The 19,876-nt window shown below is 35.1% G+C and overlaps 1 protein-coding gene across 2 annotated transcripts in view; it reads right to left on the bottom strand.

Moving 5' to 3' along the window:
* MMS22L (MMS22 like, DNA repair protein) overlaps window positions 1-19,876 on the bottom strand; it is a 129,154-nt gene that overhangs the window by 94,559 nt on the left and 14,719 nt on the right. For both annotated transcript variants that reach the window (XM_044917404.1, XM_021693352.2), the window contains exons 9-10: window positions 10,897-11,073; window positions 3,567-3,629 (exon numbers count right to left, since the gene is read on the bottom strand). In XM_044917404.1, coding sequence (XP_044773339.1) covers window positions 3,567-3,629; window positions 10,897-11,073 — 240 coding nt within the window. The remainder of the gene's footprint in view (window positions 1-3,566; window positions 3,630-10,896; window positions 11,074-19,876) is intronic.

Below are 19,876 nucleotides of genomic sequence, written 5' to 3'. Positions count from 1 at the left end.
GGTTACCAGAGGGGAGGTGGGCGGGGGAATGGTGGAATAGGTGTAGGGGATCAAGAGTACACTTATTGTGATGAGTACTGAGTAATATATGGAATTGTTGAATCACTATATTGTATACCTAAAACGAATATAACGCTATTTTAACTATACTGGGATCAAAAAAAAATACTTTTAGCTTATTTTATAAAAATAGCAATTTAATAATTGGGGGTTCATTTCTTTATGCATAACAAACCTATCTAGAAGAAATCATCAGAAGAATAAAATTTATTTGCAAGCTAAATAATGACTGTCAGTCTGTCTGATTGGACTTATTTTTAGGACTGGATAAAGTAAATTGAACTTCGGGGCACCTGGGTGCTCAGTCGTTAAGCGTCTGCCTTCGGCTCAGGTCACGATCCCAGGGTCCTGGGATCAAGCCCCGCATCAGGCTCCCTGCTCGGTGGGAAGCCTGCTTCTCCCTCTCCCACTCCCCCTGCTTGTGTTCCCTCTCTTGCTGTGTCTCTCTCTGTCAAATAAATAAAATCTTAAAAAAAAAAAAGTAAATTGAACTTCAATATCCCAGTGAAGATCCGTCTGTCCAAGAAACAATGATTCTGAATTAATAATTAGAAGATTACTGTCCCAGGTGTGCCTGGGTGGCTCAGTCAGTTGAACATCTGACTTGGTTTCAACTCAGGTCATGATCTCAGGGTTGTGAGATGGTCCTGCACTGGATTCCATGCTCAGCAGGGAGTCTGCTTGAGATTCTCTCCCTCTCCTCTGCCCCCCCCCCTCCGCTCTCTCTCTTCACCCTAAATAAATAAAGTCTTAAAAAAAAAAAAGGTTACAGTGCCACATCGTTCAAATCTAATCACATTCTAAGTTGTTTTTAGCCTTGGACTCCTCAGACTCCTTGGCAAATGAAAATAATTTTTAAAGAATATCACACTTGTTTAGGATTTCTTTTTATACCCACCCATAGCCTTTAGTAGGAAATTGTTTCTGTGATGTCAGAAAATGAGGCTTTAAAAAGCAGGTAGTATAAAAGGAAATATCTCCCTTTTCATATGAAAACAATAATGCTGTTTTAAAGGTAGAACAATACTGTCAGCATACACAAATATTAAATAGTACTGCCTCTAAAAAACTGTTTTTAAGTTAAGAACTATTCAATCATACCTAGAGAAGCAAAATTAAACAATATATATTCTTTTTACTAACAAAGTACAATGTCTGTTTCTAGAAAATCCTTTCTGGCTAGAAAAAGATTGGGAACATTATTTGCTTAATTAAAATTACAGTGGCATGCCTACCAATTATATTTGACGACTGCTCTATATGTGGAATGTATGTTTTTTAAATACTGCAAATGGATTCTTTCACTGTTGGAGATAAAGTCAAAGCACATGAGCATGGTCAGATTTTAATTTACCTCAATGGGGGAAAACAGATATAATCAAACTGATGGCTCTATTCAAACATATTACTTATTCTTTATGACCACCTACTGCACCCACAAAATTGATTTCAAGAACTCCAGCAAGTAGTACTATACTACTTATAAAATCTAATTTGATACAATCAAGGCATGACAAAATTGAAAGATCACTAGAAAAAATGGACTACTTCTTTCTAAATATTATAATGACTTCTCTCACAGGAAAAATGATTTTGACTTTACACTACGTCTAAATTCCAAGAGAAAGTTTCTTGTATTAGCTATACTCTCTCTACTTCTAAGATGACTGGCTTCTCAGTTTGCTCAGGACTTTTCTGGTTGTAGCACTGAAAGTCCCACATTCTGGGAAACCACAAGCCAGGAAAATTCTGATGGTCATACTACCTACTTCCAAGAATTACTTATTTATCCTCAAAACAGGTTTAGCTAACACCATTAAAATACTAGTTATATTGTACATATATATTATGCAGTATCAGAATAACTTTTATCACATTATGAGTAAGACATTCCAAAGTTTTTTTTTTCTCAAGTAAATGAGTTAACTTCTTTTAACATCAAAATTAGAGTGAGTCATAAATCCAAAGAAAAAAAGAATTAATTTTCAAGCAACTAAAAGGGTTGAAGGAGAGTTTTCAATCTCTTGGTCAAAGAGCAAACTTTTCTATGGAAGAGATATGATGATGAATTCTTTCTCCTGTTTGTCCCAGACCATTATGAGTATATAGGTACTTACCCATATGAACCTTTAGAGCCTCCTAAGAAATATTCTGTAATTTAAAACCTACCTGAACAAAACCATAAATTCATACACTGTTAAAGCCTAAAGGAAGTATAACTAAGAGGTTTTTAAGCTATGTTATGTTAAGGCATTGAGATTGGATTAATAGCTAATTCAAAGAACAATAAACACTTTTTAGTGATTCCCTACATTCTTAAAGAAAAAAAATATATGTAAGAGACTTCCTGAATTGCTAAATCAATATGTTCTCAAAAAGAATGATGAAGGAGAAAGCCAATTAAAATGACATAGAAAAAAACAAAAATAAAAAATTTTACAATGGTTGAAATAATCTTTTGTTTTTCATACAACTTATATGTGCACAAATCTTTGGAATTCTATCCTAGAATCTTTACTGAATTAGAAGATTCATATTATAAACTAAATGTACTTACTTATTATATGCTTCACCTAAGGAAATTAAGTGAATATAGATAACAGGGAAAAGACAATTTCAGTCTATTTAAATGAGTTTTAAAGATATTGCTACAAAATAAATGAGTATGTGTGTGTTTGTATGTACAAATGGGTACGTATGTACGTATGTACATGTGATATATATGTATCAATCTTGTACTATCATATTTCTTGTTTATTCCTCTACAAGTTTTTAACAATCTTTATTTCCTAACAGAAAAGTAATCTACTTCCCAAATTTAATAATATTCTTTACTAAAATTTCCCCTTAAATTCTTACATAAATAACTTCTATTACAGAACTTTACAGGACTACAATACAGTATGTTTAAAGATGTGATGAAGAGCACATTTAAAACTATTTTAAAAGGAGGTCAGATCTGACCTCTGGGCCATGAAGCACTACATTAACAGCTCTGCAGAAAGAAAAATGATAACGTATGAAATGAGGGCTCAGAAACTAGGACCTTATCAGTTAGAGTATGATTCGAGCCTGTAAGACAAATTGCTCAGCAAGGCAAGTCACCTTCCTGCTGTGATGAGGATATAGCTGAATTTCCAATGCTACTATCTCCCTCATCATGTCTCCTAGACTTGATACCATACAGTCAAGGAATAGCTTATAGTTTTGAAACATCTACTACTTACTCTGAATACATTTTGTCAAAGTCACCAACTAGGATAATTTTATTTGTCCTTCAACTGGCAACTCAGTGTTTCAAATAAAAATCTTCAAAGGATAGTCACTCATAGCAATGATCTCATGCTGACTCTTCATTAACAAAGAATGAGGATTCTACCTTAGGTTTTTAATAAGTAAACGAAGTTTGTTATTTAAATCATTTTAAGAGTTTGCTTGGTTCTTATAAAATCTGGAACGTTAAAAATTTAGTAAAGCCCACAAATTGTGTCACTTTAAAAGCATACCTGAACATTGATGGACTTTTTAAGCAGTTCTTCTACAAAATTCCAATTTGATTCCATTTGTCTCTAGAAAGGGAGAATATTGCACCAAAATTATTGCTCTTAATTATGCATTCAAATTATAGTACAGCAAGCTAGGAAGTACAAACATCTTCTCTATCATCAGACATCATTACAATTTCTTGAATGTCTAAAATTACTTGGACAAAGAGTTATGTGACAGACTTGGTAGAAAAAAAGCTTATATTATAACTATTCCAATCCAATATAAACCTTATCAGGAGTTGTTTTATTAAACAATGGGATTTCTATAAAATTATAAATGTTTTAACAAATATTTAATTTTTGCTGTCATATATAATCTAACAGGAAAAACCACAAAAAAACTTCATGTAGTTTGTGGAGTTTTTATGCCTTGAGTGTTTTTCCTTATTCGGTACTTACCAGAGATTTTTTTCATTTTATGCATAATAATGTTAAGAGAGTCTACTCTAGTAAACAAGTAACTAAAAATTTTATACAGGAAATTAAAAAAATATATACACAGTGTTACCTCATTTAATCAATGGTCACTTATCTGGCAACCCCAACTATTTGGAAAACTCCTCACAATAAGGAAGAAAGCTGAAAACAACTTTCAAAAAGCCAAAATACTTCACAAAAGCTAGGCACTAAAAACGACTTCACCTTCCCACAGGAAAGCCTGGAGGACTTTCTCATAGGATACACAGTTCACTTGATACTCAGTTTCTTAAAGCTTTGGATATATGTGCATATTGGTCAAAACCAGAAGCAAAGAAAATGCCTCCGAGAGGAAGCAAGGAACAACTAGTTTCTGACACAGAGTGAAAAAGGTACAAAAGGTAAGACCTCAAAAGGCAAAGCCAGAGGCCTTAAAGAATAGAAGCAAAGAGCCTTTGCATATCCTACCATCCCTATTGTTGTTCAGAAGGATGAACCCAAATGACCAATAAAGGATTAAAGCATGTTCAATATTCTTGATTTTAAATGGCTGGATAATGTTCATGTAAGATGCTAACTACATAAAATCACTAAATAAACATTTCCTTAATAAAGGTACTCAGTGACTGGTAGCCACTCTCTAAAAATGGCCCCAAATGACCCCTGTCTTCCAGTATTCACACATTTATTTAACTCTTCATCACCCCCACCCCTCCCCACCCCACACTGTACCAGAGTTGGTCTGTCACCAACAGAATACCAACACTAATAGGAGTGATAGTATGTCACTTCCAAGATTAGGTTAGAAGACACTGAAGCTTCCATCTTAATGAAAATCTCTCTCTTGTTGACTCCGTCAGGGAAAAACCATAGTGTGAACAGGCCTGCAGAGGCCTATGTGATCAGTAGTAACCAAAGTCTCCTCACAACATGAGAAAGACTGGCAGTGAATCCTCCAGCTCCAGTCAAGTCTTCAGAGCCTGAAGCACTGGCTAATGGCTAACCACAACCTCATGAAGGATCCTGGCCCAGAACCATCCAGCTAAGCTCCTGCTGTATACCTGACACTCAGGAACTGTGTGAGATAATCACTGTTTATTGTTTTAAGCTGCCAAGTTTTGTTACACAGTAATAGATAACTCACGCAACGACTTGGTTATTTTTAGCAGAATTTTTGACTTTTTAAAATACATTTATGTAAGTAAAGTGAAAGCAAAACATTTATGAGAGAATGTGTAGTAAAGCATTTGGCTTTGCCCAAAGAGAGTCTGGCCTTTACTGAAGCCAAGGATTCAGGTAAGTAATCTCTAGGCCCTTGGAATGTTCTACCTGATAAGGAGTATCTTTGTTTGCCTGGGGGCCTAGAGTTCTACTGCATAGTCTAATAGTATAGTTGAAGGTGGAGGCTGGCCATGCCCAAAACCCAACAATGTGACTTACACTAAGGGCTATGGAGACGGGGACAGTTGATTTGAAGACTGAGATCAACCATGCAGGCAATCAATCCATCATGCCTATGCAAAGGAGCTCCAATAAAAACTGAACACTGCAGTTAAGGCAAGCTTTCCTGGTTGGAAATACTCCCCACATACTGTCACACACTGATGCCAGAAGACTAACGGATCTTGACTACATGGGGAAAAAACAAAAGGAGCTCCACATCTGGTACTTCTCCTGGACTCTGCCCTATATACTTTTCCTTAGCTAATCTTAATTTTCATCCTTTCCCTGTAATAAACCATAACCCTGAGTATAAGAGTTTTCAGTGAATTCTGTAAGTCTAAGTAAATTATATGGTTTTGGGAATTCTTGGGCTTGCAGTTGGTGTCAGAAATGAGAGCAGTCTTGAGATTGTGCCCTAAAACTTGGTAATTAGCCCTAAAACTCTTCCAAAAGGAGACCATTTTAGGGACATCTGGGTGGTTCAGTCACTCGAGTATCCAACTCTTGATTTTGGCTCAGGTCATATCAAGGTTGTGGGATCCAGCCCTGCACTGGACTCTGCGCTTGGCGGAAGTCGGCTTAAGATTCTCTTCCTCTGCCCCTCCCCGCACTCGCACAAGCCCAGGGCCCAGGCATTCTCACGTGCTCTCTCTCTAAATAAATAAATCTTAAAAAAAAAAGATGATTTTGTCCCATAATACTATATGTACACTGTGTTAATGTCTTTACATTATTACTTCCTCAAAAGAAAATTTTTCCATTTCACAGATAACACAATTAAGTCTCAGAGAGGTCATGTATATACAAGTCAGAGCAAGGATTTTGCTCCAAAGCCAGTATTCCTTCCATTTTCTAACAAGCCTTCCCTCAGCTTTGAGTAATTCACTTTTATATTGCTCTTTACTAAGAAAACATCAACACTAGTCCCAAATAAGCAGGAATATGACAGGATTGGTGTATTTAGCCTTATAATTTGATAGTGTTAATGCGTATATTTTAATTTCTGTTCTATCTAGGCATTTTGAATCACATGAATCATAGAGAAGTAACAATTTTTGTCTAAGGAATTTCAACTCTGTGGATCAATACTGTGGCTATAATCTAAAACAAAAATAAACCATCATTCAGATTAAAGAATGGCAACTAAATCATGCCCAAATCAAGTCTGAGTAAGAGACTATGTATCAAAGGATATTTTTTTTCCCACAGCAAAATTGAACCTCGAGCATCTACATTTTTTTTCTACATACTAAGTTATACATATTTCCTCTGATAGAAAGGAAATAGGAAGTCATCAATTTTGGGCTATGTTTTATATTTCTTATCCCACCATCAAAGCTAAGACACCCACTTAAGCCTCAGGATAGTGGTGTCTCCATCACAAATATAAAGTAGATCCCTTATACTCCACTTCCAGCAGACTAGGTAACCTAATACAACTTTCACTTCAGACCTTTTATCTAGTCACCATTTCAGATGTTTCAAAGACGAGCAACAGCTGGCCTGACTGATTGCACTATGTTCTGAGCAGGGAAAATACTGTTAAACTGATCCCTGCAATGCCCAAAAATATCTTTTCTCTTTAAAGGATATTTGCTTTTAAAGTAGATGACAGGGATTGTGAGAGGATAACACACTCTTATCTAGGTTGAAAGAAAAGCATTAAATAGAAATACATGAAAATCTAAAGCCTCTGGCATGAGAAATGAGATACCAAATTTTCCTTATAAGCCTATATTAAGCAATTGGCAAGTTTCGTGATTTAAATATACATATAGCCAAAGTTCAATTCACACAAAACTTTTAAAATAAAATTTAAAAATTAAGCATATCTGAAACCTATTTAAAATGTAAAGATTTCATGCTAACTTTCAGGGCAAAGCAGTTCACATTTAAAAACTGAAACATCTCTATGGTTTTTACAACACTAGAGATATTCTCCACTGAAGAATGTAGGCCTAACCATTATCACTTCCTATCATCCTCTCACACCAGATTACTTGCTAGTGAAATAAAGTATGCTTAACACATGGCCATTTTCTTTTTTTTAAAGGTTATTTATTTATTTATTTGACAGAGAGAGAGAGAGTGTGCACACAAGCAGGGGCAGCGGCGGGGGGGGGTGGGGGTGGGGAAGCAGGCTCCCAGCTGAGCAAGGAGCCCGACGTGGGGCTCGATAACAGGACCCTGGGATCATGACCTGAGCCGAAGGCAGACGCTTAAGGGACTGAACCACCCATATGCCCCTGCATGGCCATTTTCTATATGGCAGTTGGCTATGATACTATATCATAAGGAGAAAAATGAATTCAGATAATTTTCAAAAGTCTGATCTAAATATATCACAGACCCAAATTAACATCCTATATAATCTCTCTGAAAGGATGAGTCAATATGCCTTTACGTTTCATAGATTAGAATGATTATATGACTTTAAGAACCAAATTGACACACTTTTGAGAGTAAAAGGGAAAACTAACCAGATACGATAAGGGGATCATAGGCATAATTGGGACTGTCCACGGCACACATCGTTACCCTACCAAAGGCCTATTCATAAAAGGCACTCTTTAGGAGGACCTTAATATCAAGTTTATCTAAGTGATAAAAACAGGCTGATTTAAGTACTGTGTACCTCAGTTTTGTTACCCATAAAATGGACATATTACCCTCTCACCTGCTTCACAATACTTCACTGAGATAAAAACTGACTGTGAGATATTAAACACTTTGCAAATGCAGTATGCTGAAGGTATCACCCCTAATGAAAACTAGTAACAACTAGAGAGCTTGCATTTTTCTTTAAGAGCTATTATAGAGTCCAGAAACATTTGAAACTCTTTGAGGACTCATGAATACAGGCAAAGTCTATTTTACATATACACATATACATATATATTATACATCTTTATTATTTTTATCATATGAAAGGTTCTTTTTCAAATATCATAGCTTTTTCCTCCTAAAACCTCCTACATAATTTAAAGAATTAAGACTTTTTTTTTTTTAAGATTTTATTTATTTGACAGAGAGAGAGACACAGTGAGAGAGGGAACACAAGCAGGGGGAGTAGGAGAGGGAGAAGCAGGCTCCCAGCTAAGCCAGGAGCCCGACGCGGGGCTCGATCCCAGGACCCTGGGATCATGACCCGAGCCGAAGGCAGACGCTTAACGACTGATGAGCCACCCAGGCACCCCGTAAAGAATTAAGATTTTTGGGGCACCTGGGTGGCTCAGTCGTTAAGCGTCTGCCTTCGGCTCGGGTCATGATCCCAGGGTCCTGGGATTGAGCCCTGTGTCGGGCTCCCTGCTCAGCGGGAAGCCTGCTTCTCCCTCTCCCACTCCCTCTGCTTGTGTTCCCTCTCTAGCTGTCTCTCTCTCTGTCAAATAAATAAATAAACTCTTAAAAAAAAAAGAATTAAGATTTTTAAAAATATATGTATCTTGGCAAAAGATAATCACACAGGAACTGCTGACATTAAAAGACATAGGTTAAGCTATTTTAAATACAGACAATTCAATTACTATCTTGTTTCAGAACTAATAAAAGCACTAATTTCCTATGGAGTTCTCTGTATGAAATAGAAGAGTGATTTCAGCAATGCAACTGTGGGTGGTTGTACCAGTACAACTCAACATTACAACAGTAATAGTAATGATATATATTAATGTAGCTAGATTATGTACCACACTGGGAGTACGTGGAGGTCAATATCAACCACTACTGAAATATACCACTCACTCGCGCAAGTGTTAATGGCAATTCCAGCAAGCATTAATAATCTGAAATCATGTTCCTTGAAGCAAGAGGCAGTACAATCTGTTTCATGTATATCCTATCATTGGCACCTATTATTATGATAGCCACTCAGTGGGAACTCAGAAGTGCTTAACTAATTACCATATTTATTTACACTGATTAAAATCAGAAATGTGTACTTGGGGGGAATTAAAATGGGAAGAGAAATAAAATGTTTATGTAAAGACATTAGAATTATAGGTTAATATTTGAGTTCTTTTAATGTTGTTCTAGTATCCTAGTAATTAAAAGATGTTAAACTATTAACTTCACAAAAATATTCAATAAAAGGGTTACTACAATAATAATGACAATCTGCTAAGATTTATTGAGTATTTACTATGTATCAGCATTGTAAAAACTCATGTACAGAAACAAAAGACATACAATCCTTTTCTCTGGGAAGTTCATTCTATTGATCCCCTCTCAATAAAATAAATTCAATTGATCCCTCTCAATAAAAACAATGCTTAAATGCGTTAATACTGAGCTGTGGGTGAGTTTCTCAGAGTACTTTCTGACTTTATTAGTTTACTTTATCTTGCGATCTCCTGAAAAACCTTATTATTATTAGGGAGACTATTTAGAGGACCTTTTGAGGCCCTTTCCATTTCTATGACGCTACTGTCAATGTTAACTGATCTTCAGATTCCATGCATGATTTCTGAGCTGACTCTGTCCAGTATTTCAAAGAGAGAAAAATCTGTCAAGGAACAGGCTTCATAAGCAATGATCCCTATACCTGGTAGATGATGAGAACCAAGAAACTTTTTAAAAATAAGAATTCCCAAACTCCAAACCAGATTACTAAATCAGGATCTCCAGAACTGAGATCTGGAAATCTGAATTTTTTAGAAACTCGTGGGTAGGTCTGATGATCAAAAAAAAGAGACCAATATTGAAAATACAGACACCCTGGCTTCAAGATTCTAGACATTTATTTTATGGAGCTGATGGGCTGACAGAATAGTATGCTATTGACTTGTAAACATGGAAGAAATTATACACAAATAGGGCTTCAAATAAATATGTCTACCAGCCAGTTTTATTCATAGGGGTTTTTAAATAACACTGTAAAAAATGTTTCTAACTAGAAATTAATATAATAATTAAAATCTATTTGAAGTAAATCTCATGGTTAACAGATTATCTTTATAAAAAGCTTCCCTAAAGAAGTATTATTCTGAGGAAATAATTTTATGAAATTATTCACAGAAACTACTAATTCACTACTGGAGATATAAGCTTTCCCGTCAGCAGTCTTACAGATGTTAGAACTAAAAGACATTTTCTGAACAACTCAATCCCTAGATTTCTGGATGGGGGAATAGAGACCCAGAAAGGTTGAAGTAATTTACTGAAGGTCAAGCAACTACTTAGTAGCAGAGCCAGGATTAGATCCCAAGTCTTCTACAAGGTGTTTTTCCTTAAACAAACAATAAAAACATAAAGATTATCATTTGTCTAGATGTTTACAGAAAGGTCTAAAACTTCTAGATTCAAAAGCTGAATTTATCTCTGCAGGATTGTGATCTAATTTTTGTTGTGTTTCTGTGCTCACTTACTTTCTGTCTACAAAAAATACATATTAGTTAATAATATAAGGCAATTTAAAAAAATAAAATCTTACCATTTCGTCTGGTGTTCCATGGCGATCAAACTGGTAAAGTGATGCTACATGAGTGACGATCCACCAACTAAAACCTAATGGATCCCTGGGCTGGATTACAGGCACAGAAGGTCGTCTTCGGTCACTTGATTTTTCAAAGAGTGTTTTAAGTAGTTTATTCAACCAGTTCCAAAATGACTATAGAAAGAGAGGTAGTATGATTCAATTAAATAAAGAACATAACCTTTGGTTTGGGCTTTTTCCACCATTTGCACAAATATACACACAAAAAAAAACCAAAACACGTTTATAAAACTTAAATAATAATAAAAACACAAGAACTAGAGCCTAATTAGTACTTTACAAAGATTCTACATGTTCCACAATCACATCTTCTGCTGTCCAGGGGTAGCCATTATCCTGACCTTCATAATAAATCATCCCCCCTCCCTTTTTTATTTTGTCACACAGGTATATAAGCCTAAATCATATATCGTTTGGCTTTCCACCACTAATTTTTTTAATGCGTTTGTATTCTTAAGTGGCCTAATTCTATTCTTTCATAACTTGCTTCTTTTCCTCAACATGTGTTTCTGAGATTCATCCACTTTAATAGAGTATAGCCCCAGCTCATCAGAGTATTCTAATATATGACTATATGGTAAACCATTTACCTGATACACTGTTGTTGAACATTGGATGAGTTTTTTTTTTTTTTTTTAAAGATTTTATTTATTTATTTGAGAGAGAGAGAATGAGAGACAGAGAGCACGAGAGGGAAGAGGGCAGAGGGAGAAGCAGACCCCCTACTGAGCAGGGAGCCCGATGCGGGACTCGATCCCGGGACTCCAGGATCATGACCTGAGCCGAAGGCAGTCGCTTAACCAACTGAGCCACCCAGGCGCCCGAACATTGGATGAGTTTCTAGTAAATTTTTTTTTCTAGGTATTTGTCCATTTCATAAACCTATTCAAGTTATTAGGCATACAGTTGATGACAATACCTCAACTTTTAAAATATCTGCAGAATCTGAAGTCATGTTCCTTTTTAAATTTCTAGTATTGACTGTAATAATTTCAGGAAAAATTAGCCAATTTTAGTAATCTTTTTGAAGAGGCAACTTTTGACTGTTTTGATCATTTTCATTGATTTGATCATCTTTGTTATTTTCAATTTCATAAATCTGTGTTAGTTTTATTTGCTACCTTTTACTTTCTTTGGGTTTATAATGCAGGGATTTTCTTCCCTAACTTTGTGTGTGATGACTTCTTAGCTCATTGATTTTCAACTTTTTTTTCCCCTCTAACATCTGTATTTAAAGTTATAAATTTCCCTGTATATCATTAGCTACAGTCCCAAAGCTTTAACTAGTATGTTAGTTATCATTTACTTTGAAATATTTTACAATTTCAATTATATCTTCTTTCACCTATCTCAATATTTCTATGCATATGTATATCTCTCCTTGTAGTTCAGGCAATTTTTATTTTCTACATTTAATACTTTGTTCTTAGCCACATAAAAATGTTAATTTGCTTTACCTTCCTGATAAGTTGAACCTTTTATCAGTACACAATGACTTAATGCTTTTGTTGGTTTTAAAGTCTAATTTTCTCCAATATTAGTGTAATACGTTACCTTTCTTACATCTTTTCCTATCAATTCTGAGCCCTTCTGCATTTTGTTTTAGATTACCTCTTGTAAACAGCTTACATTCTGTTCTGACAGTGTATCTTTTAAATGAGCATTTCAGTAGTCCACTTGCAGTTAATGACTTATACATTTAGTTTTAAATCTACCATCTTATTCTGTATTTGTTTGTATACCTATGTTTTCCACAAACACCCCTTTCTTGAGTTCTTTTGGGTTAAATATTTCTTTTCTTCCCCCTCTACTAGCTTGTAAGTTAAAGTCTACTTTCTCTTCTTTCAGTGATTACCTTAGAAATAATAGCATACATCCAAATGTCTTGATAATATATATCTTTGCTCTTCTCTTAGACAAAATAAGGACCTTAAATTCATTTATTACCGATCCAATTTCTAGGCCAGTATTACTGTGTACTTTAACTCTCTTTTTTAAATTCCAGTAGATTATATTACTGACTTATACAAAACATTTACTACTTTCTTTGTGCTTTATTCCTTCATACATCACACCACTTCCCCCCTTCCCCAATTCAGGCATCATTCTTCTAAAACATATCTTTTAGAATTCCCTTCAATTCTGCTTCATTGACAATAGCTTTGTTTCACCTCACTCTTGAAAGATTTCGTTGGTAAAAAATTTTAGGTTGACAACTACTTTGCTTTAATACAATGAAGGTACCAGTCCACTGGCCTCCTTTGCTTTTGAGAAGTCAGTTTACAGTCTAATTGTCACTCTTTTGAAGGTAACATAATTTTCTGTCTGAATGCTTTTAGCTCTTCTCTTTGTCTTTGATGTTCCGCAGTTTCACCATGATGTATCTCGGTCTGCTTTTCTTTTTTTATTCACCCTACGTAGAACTGATTGGATTTCTTAATATGATAACTTTCATTAACACTGGAAAAATTTCTGCCATTTTCTCTTCAAGTATTTGCTCTGTTCCACTCTCTACTTCCTCTCCTTTGGGACTACAGATAAAAGCATTATCAGATTTCCTCTGTATTTTCACATGCTGCATTTAGCTACCAGGTCTCTTCTATTTCCTTTCATCTGTAACAGTTCTTCAGTAATTATCTTTCATAATTTCATAATTAGATTCACAGTATACATTTTTCGCAAGAATACCAAAGAAACATTTTTCTTCTTTCATTGCATCATATTGAGGGTACATAATATCAATTTGTCCTATTATTGGTTAACTTTGATTACATGGCTAAGATGGTATCTGCCAGGTTTTCTACACCATAAAGTTATGGCTCCCCTTGTAATTGGTATTGTATAGATACAGCAAGCTGTGCAATTATTCTCTTTTTCATCATACTTTTGGCAGCCACTGAGGATTCATGCCTGAAACAATTACTAAGGAGGTTGTCAACTGGTGATTTTCTAATTCCATCAACATCTACATTTATTAGGAAGAATTCACCTTCCCTCTATTTATTTATTTATTATTTATTTATTTATATCAGTATGGAACCATAAACACTTATTGTATAGATCACAATCCTTTGTTATCTTTTGTTTCTCAAATTATCCTAGGTTTAGAGTGTGGGAGATCTTCATGTTGGCTCTTTTGTCCTTTTGACATGTCCTCATTATTTTCTGAGTACCTCCTTAGTTTCCGGTACAGAATGTTCCAGTCTCATTTTTCATTTTCCATGCATCAGTGTGGAAGATCAAGACATTTGCCAAAGGAGCTTTGTTTCTTTTCAATGGAGGTTAGTAATTTCAAGACCAAGACATTGCAGTTTCCTCATTGTTACTCAGATACCATCGTTTGTAGGCCCACCTAGTGGGTAAGGTAGGAAATGCATGTACGTACACACAAATCTCTATCTAGTTCCAATTATTAAAAAACATTATTTCATACTGATCTCTCAAATTCCATTCCAACACATTATCTTTCACTCTATCTTTCCCTCTTTCCATATTTATAACTCAGTTTTCCAACAGTGGCAAAGCTGGTTCTTAATTACCCATAATGTACTTATTAATTTGCTCAGTCCTAGAGTACAAATATCTAGAATTGCTAATCCATATATAACACTGTAAGACAAATCTACAAACAAGAGTCCAGGATCTGAAGTTCGTTATAATTCTTTTGTCTTTAGCCTTAGAGCAGATTGTCAAAGTAGTGCATTCCAAGTCCTCTAGGTCAGTTCCCTCCCGACCCCGGCCCCCATAGCTCCTCCCATGTGTTATTCACTTGTAATACAGTTAGGTTCAAGTGGTTTTCTTTATATTCCACTGAATTCCTCTTCCGTACACGTTGATTTATTTCTGGAGCATGTTAAAAATTAACATGGTTCTAATGTCATAACACATTCAAACCCTTCTACTCCATTTGTCACTCACCAATCTCCCATTCCTACCCACCAATTTCAATAGTTCCTGATTTGTCTTTCCAGTATTTATCTGGGACAGCTAAGCATACACATTTCCTATTTTCCCCTTCATACACAGAAGGTGGCATCCTATAAGTATTCTTTTGCACTTTGCTTATTTAACAATAAGTCCTGGAAATCAAACCATTATCAGTTCAGATATTTTATTCATTCTATTGAACAAATACGTAATACTCTAATGTGCTAATAAACCATGGTTTTACTCTCCTGTGTATGGGCATTTAGGTAGTTTTTAACATTGTGCTTTTACAAATAATGCAACAAAGAGCCTGAGGCATATGAATTTTTGAATTGCTATAGGTATATACTAAAGGTAAACTTCTACAAGTGGGAATGCTAGGGTCAAAGTTATAAAATTCTTGGCCCATACATTTTGAATCATTGTGTTGTTGTTTTTGGTATTGATGTTTTTATTTCACAGAAAATTTTTACAAGAATCTTTTTATAATGCTTAAAGGTGGCAACATATATAAATTTACACATACATGTGGCAGCTGAAATATAATGTATACAGGTCAGAAACTACTAGATTGCACATGGCATCGCACAGGTGTCCCCTGCCTTATTTGTGGCACTTTGGGGAGTGCACCTAAAATATATTTAGGTCTGTTTCCCCAAAAAAGGAGTGCATTAATTTAGCTATTCTTTTCTTTTTCTTAAACATGCATTTTCTTACATAATCATGTGGTAGGAAAATAACATGGGCTGTAGCATCAAATAAATCCACACTGGAAGCCCCGTTTATCATATTCTGACTGTTACATGAACAGTTTACTTAACCTCACACCCATTCTACTTGCTGGAACATAAGAAGTACCACTCAAGGAATATTAATTTGCTTTCCTTCTCTGAAATTGAAGTCTAATTGATGTTTACTAGACAGTGAGTGTTGGGTTTTTAGGAAACAGTCATACACATAGATCCAGCATTTAGAATATTTCTTGGAACACAAATATGTCCCTGATCAAATTAGTTTACTTCCATTCCTGGAATTCCCATCTAATTTGGGGTGTATGTGAATTTCCAAACATTCCTGAGTCTCTCTTAGGCTTCTCTAATTGCTTCTTGGGAAGCATCATCCTGTTGGCTTCACAGAAGTCAGCAGGAGCCCAGGCAACATTTGAAAATAACTTAAAAACCCTGAACAGCCTCTCCCCTTCGGATAATTTCCTTAGAACATTAGTCCTTCGAACACAGACCTGGTTGCAGAAAATGTCTCTTTCTCAGCAGGAAAACTCCAAATCCCATTCAATCTTCACCTCCCTCATTCTAGGGATGGGGTGGGGGAGGCAAGGGATAGGGAGAAGGAATCAAATACTTCTTTCTGGAAGAATGTTAGCATGCCTGTGTACAGGCATGTGCACACACACGATTTCCTCTTTTAAAAACATAATGAATACATTGTATAAATCAGTGCTGCCACATAACAAAGTTTCAAAATCTTTGTACAAGATGAAAAAAACACAAAAAACAAAACAAAACAAAACCTCTGCCTTCAGTCTGGAAAGCTTGTAAGAACAGGCCCTATGCGGAGCTCAGCCGGCTGTCAACATTCAGGGAATGATCATGTCTTCTGTGATATCATTAACACCCAGGTGGATGAAGCAGAGAAGCTGCCCTGCTTTTCCTGAAATTTTCAATTGTTTTTTCTATTTTTCTTTCTTGGCTTATCCTCATCCATCTCCATCCCCAAAGACACTGCATGTCAGATAGTCAGTACAAAGAGTAATTTTTAACTTGCTTCTTTATTGTCTTAGAAGAAACTTTCTGTCATTTTGTTTCCTTTTGGTTTGGTCACTTTTTCTTGGTCTTGAGCTTTCTATCAAGGGAGTATCTCACAGTTTCGGTCCATATAATATCTATACAGTAAAGAGATGAGACCTACATCACTTTTTTCTAAGCTGAGGGCTGCTCTGTTGTGTCATACTGTTTATTCATTTCGGAGGCTGGAAGTCCAAGATCAGGGGTCCGTCATAGTGGAGTCAGGGCCCTTCTCTAGATAACAGATTTCTGGTTGTGTTCTCACAAGGAGGAAGGCTTTCTGAGTCTTTTTAAATGTTAACTTGTTTTTTATGATGTTTTTGAAAAGTCTAGTGCAGGTCAAATTACTTTGCTCTTGTAAGTTATTAGGTGTTTTTGTCTAGAAAATTTGATAATTTCCTAAAGGACCTAAAGTCATTTTCTGTATTTCTGAAGTCAAGTAGTTTTAACAGGATATACCTTGGGATGGATTATTTGGAGTTAATCTTTCCAGTGATCTGGTAGGCCCTTTCAATATGTAGAATTAGCTTTTTTTTTTTTTTTTTTAGGAATCTTTTCTTGGATAATAATTTTGAATGTTAGCTATATCCTATTCTGTTTTCTTCTTTAGGGACTCCATTTATATATACAGCTGTTTCTTCTTTGCTTATCTTCCATTTCAGCTATTTTCTAACTCTTTATATTCCTTTCTTCATCTAATTTTTATTCCCCTGGTTGTTTTCTGTCTTTCTTCCATACCCCTGATTAAATTTTCATTTGAGTATATTCTTCTTGGGCACCTTGTCACTTATTCAACTCTAAAATGATTTTTCTTTCATTTCTCTCCTGCATTCCACTTACTCTTTCCATTCACTTCTGGCTTTAGTCTACTTGTTTTTAACAACTAAATATCTTATTCAGGGTGTTTTTGTACAGCCCCAAATGCCTGCCTGTTTAATCTGGAGTGTTATAATTTTCTTCTGTTTCACAGCTGTTTCTTGGAGAAAGGGTTCATCAGCTAAAGTGTATCAATTCTGTTTCCTAGTAGTAACTTTATAAACACTTGTTTCAAAGTTTCTTTTTCCTTTCTTTCATTTAGTAGATTTAGACTACTTTAAAAGATTTCTAGTTCAGTGGAGCCCTCTTTTGCCAATGTACCAAAGTCCCATTTCTTTCCTGGATTTCCTTTCTTTTTTGGTGGTGGTGGTAGGAGAGTGGGTGTGAGAATTTTGATTTTGTTTTTCTAGATCATTTTACCCTTTTATTTCCTTTCACCTCCCAATCACCAAGGGTACCATTCCCTTTTTTGCCTTTTTATTCTCCAGAAGGCCTACCTTCAAAGACTGCCTCCTCGTGTCATATACACACTTTCAAGTTCTAGCCCATTCTCTGACTTACAAGGAAACAATCTCAGTATTTTCACAAACTGGCAGTGGTTTTAGACCAATTTGAGGACTACTGCTAGCATTTTTTCTCAGGCTGCCCTTGCTTGCTAGAAAGTTTTATGGTAGAGCTTTGGTGGTGGTTTTTACCGTTAACGTTTTTATCATTCCTATCTTGTAGTTATGCTATCAACGTGTGTGTGTGTGTGTGTGTGTGTAGTTTTATTTGTTCTTGCTATTCTATATTTTGGGGGGGAGTTACTAGGGGAGATACAGATTTAAGTATCTACCCATTGTCTGTGGCTGCTTAGAAGTCACTGGCTTGAGATTTTTAGTACAATCTAGGCAACAGCAACTCAGGCTATAAAGCTGTATGAGGGCTGGCTTGCAAATATACTGAAGAAATTTTAAACTGCAAGGCATCACAGTAAAAGACATGCAATTTTCCTTACAAATTTAGTTGAGTTTCTAGTTCATCCTTTTGAGGGCCCAGATTTATGGGTAGTCAGTATATCAGTAGGCTACCAACTTGGGTTAACTCTGACCACTGTCTTCTATTCTTTTACCTTATAAGGTATGAAAGCTAATGTTCAAGTTTATACAATTTAACAACTGCTTATAAGGTTATGGGGCAGTTTCAGTGTTCAGGGGACCTGAGTTCCCACCCACATTTAGTATTTGACCTCAAGAAGTATTTGACCTCAAGACTTCTCACTTTCTACAAGCTTACTGATACATGTAAATGCTTATTATTTGATACCCAGCATGATTAGATTACATTAGATTATTTTTTCAACAGGAAGGTCAAAATGTCTTTCCAGGCATGGAAAATTCTAAGTTGAATTTAAAAATAAAATAGCCTTCAAAGTCTGAATAATATCAGTTATTTTACTTGTATTAAAAAAAATGAAATGACCTCAGATTTTCATTATTTTAAGATAAGTAAGTCTAGTCACTACATCAAATGAACAGCATATAAATCATTTAGGTTAAGCAATACATATTGCTATGCAAATTTCTACAATATATTTTAAAATTATACTTACTTTTCTATTTAAAATTTAGAGAAAGACTAAGAGAATCAAGTATGAACATGCCTACATTAATTATATGTAGTTTACATGTTCAAGTCTCAAGTTGGTAAAATAAGAAAAATTATAAAGAAATATAAAATTCTTAAATGATAAGCTTTACAGAAAATGGAAAAATTGATGTTTACCATGTCAGTGAGACAAAACATCCTGGCAAATGATCAAAGGAAAAAAATCCCGAGACTCTAATGTTGAAATCTCACCAAAGGAAGCTGAACTCTGACAAACCAAAATGCGAGGAAAATATTTTTTTCTTACTTAATAATAAGATGTGCTAAATTTATACTTCAGTAAATTTATTGCTAGGATAATAATTGAAAATATAGTACTTGTAAATCCACAAAAATACGTTTGTTTTTAAAAAGAGAGAGCACCACCCAAACCCCAAATTGTGGAAAACTGGGAAATTATAAAACCCATGAAAAATCAAAGGACTTTTTCATATAACATAAATCGTTGTATCATTTCATAATTAATAATTTGTACTTACTTCTACCTGTATTTCTCTTTTTCTACTAATCCACAACACCTGAAATAAAATAAAGCCCCATTCTGAAGAGTTGGCTCAAAATGAGGTCCAAGATTTCTTATGTTCCCCTTTGCACTTTTCTTCCTCCTTTCTTGAAATAATGCCATAAAATTCAGTAATAAAAACCGACTTTCTCCCCAAATCTAAATCTGCCATATTTCTTAATTAAATTGTTTTCTGGATTACTAGACAGTATGAAGTATTTTA

The sequence above is a fragment of the Neomonachus schauinslandi genome, chromosome 8 (assembly GCF_002201575.2).
Source record: "Neomonachus schauinslandi chromosome 8, ASM220157v2, whole genome shotgun sequence".
In the NCBI taxonomy this organism is placed as follows: domain Eukaryota; kingdom Metazoa; phylum Chordata; class Mammalia; order Carnivora; family Phocidae; genus Neomonachus; species Neomonachus schauinslandi.
This window is presented reverse-complemented; position numbering and strand designations above follow the sequence as displayed.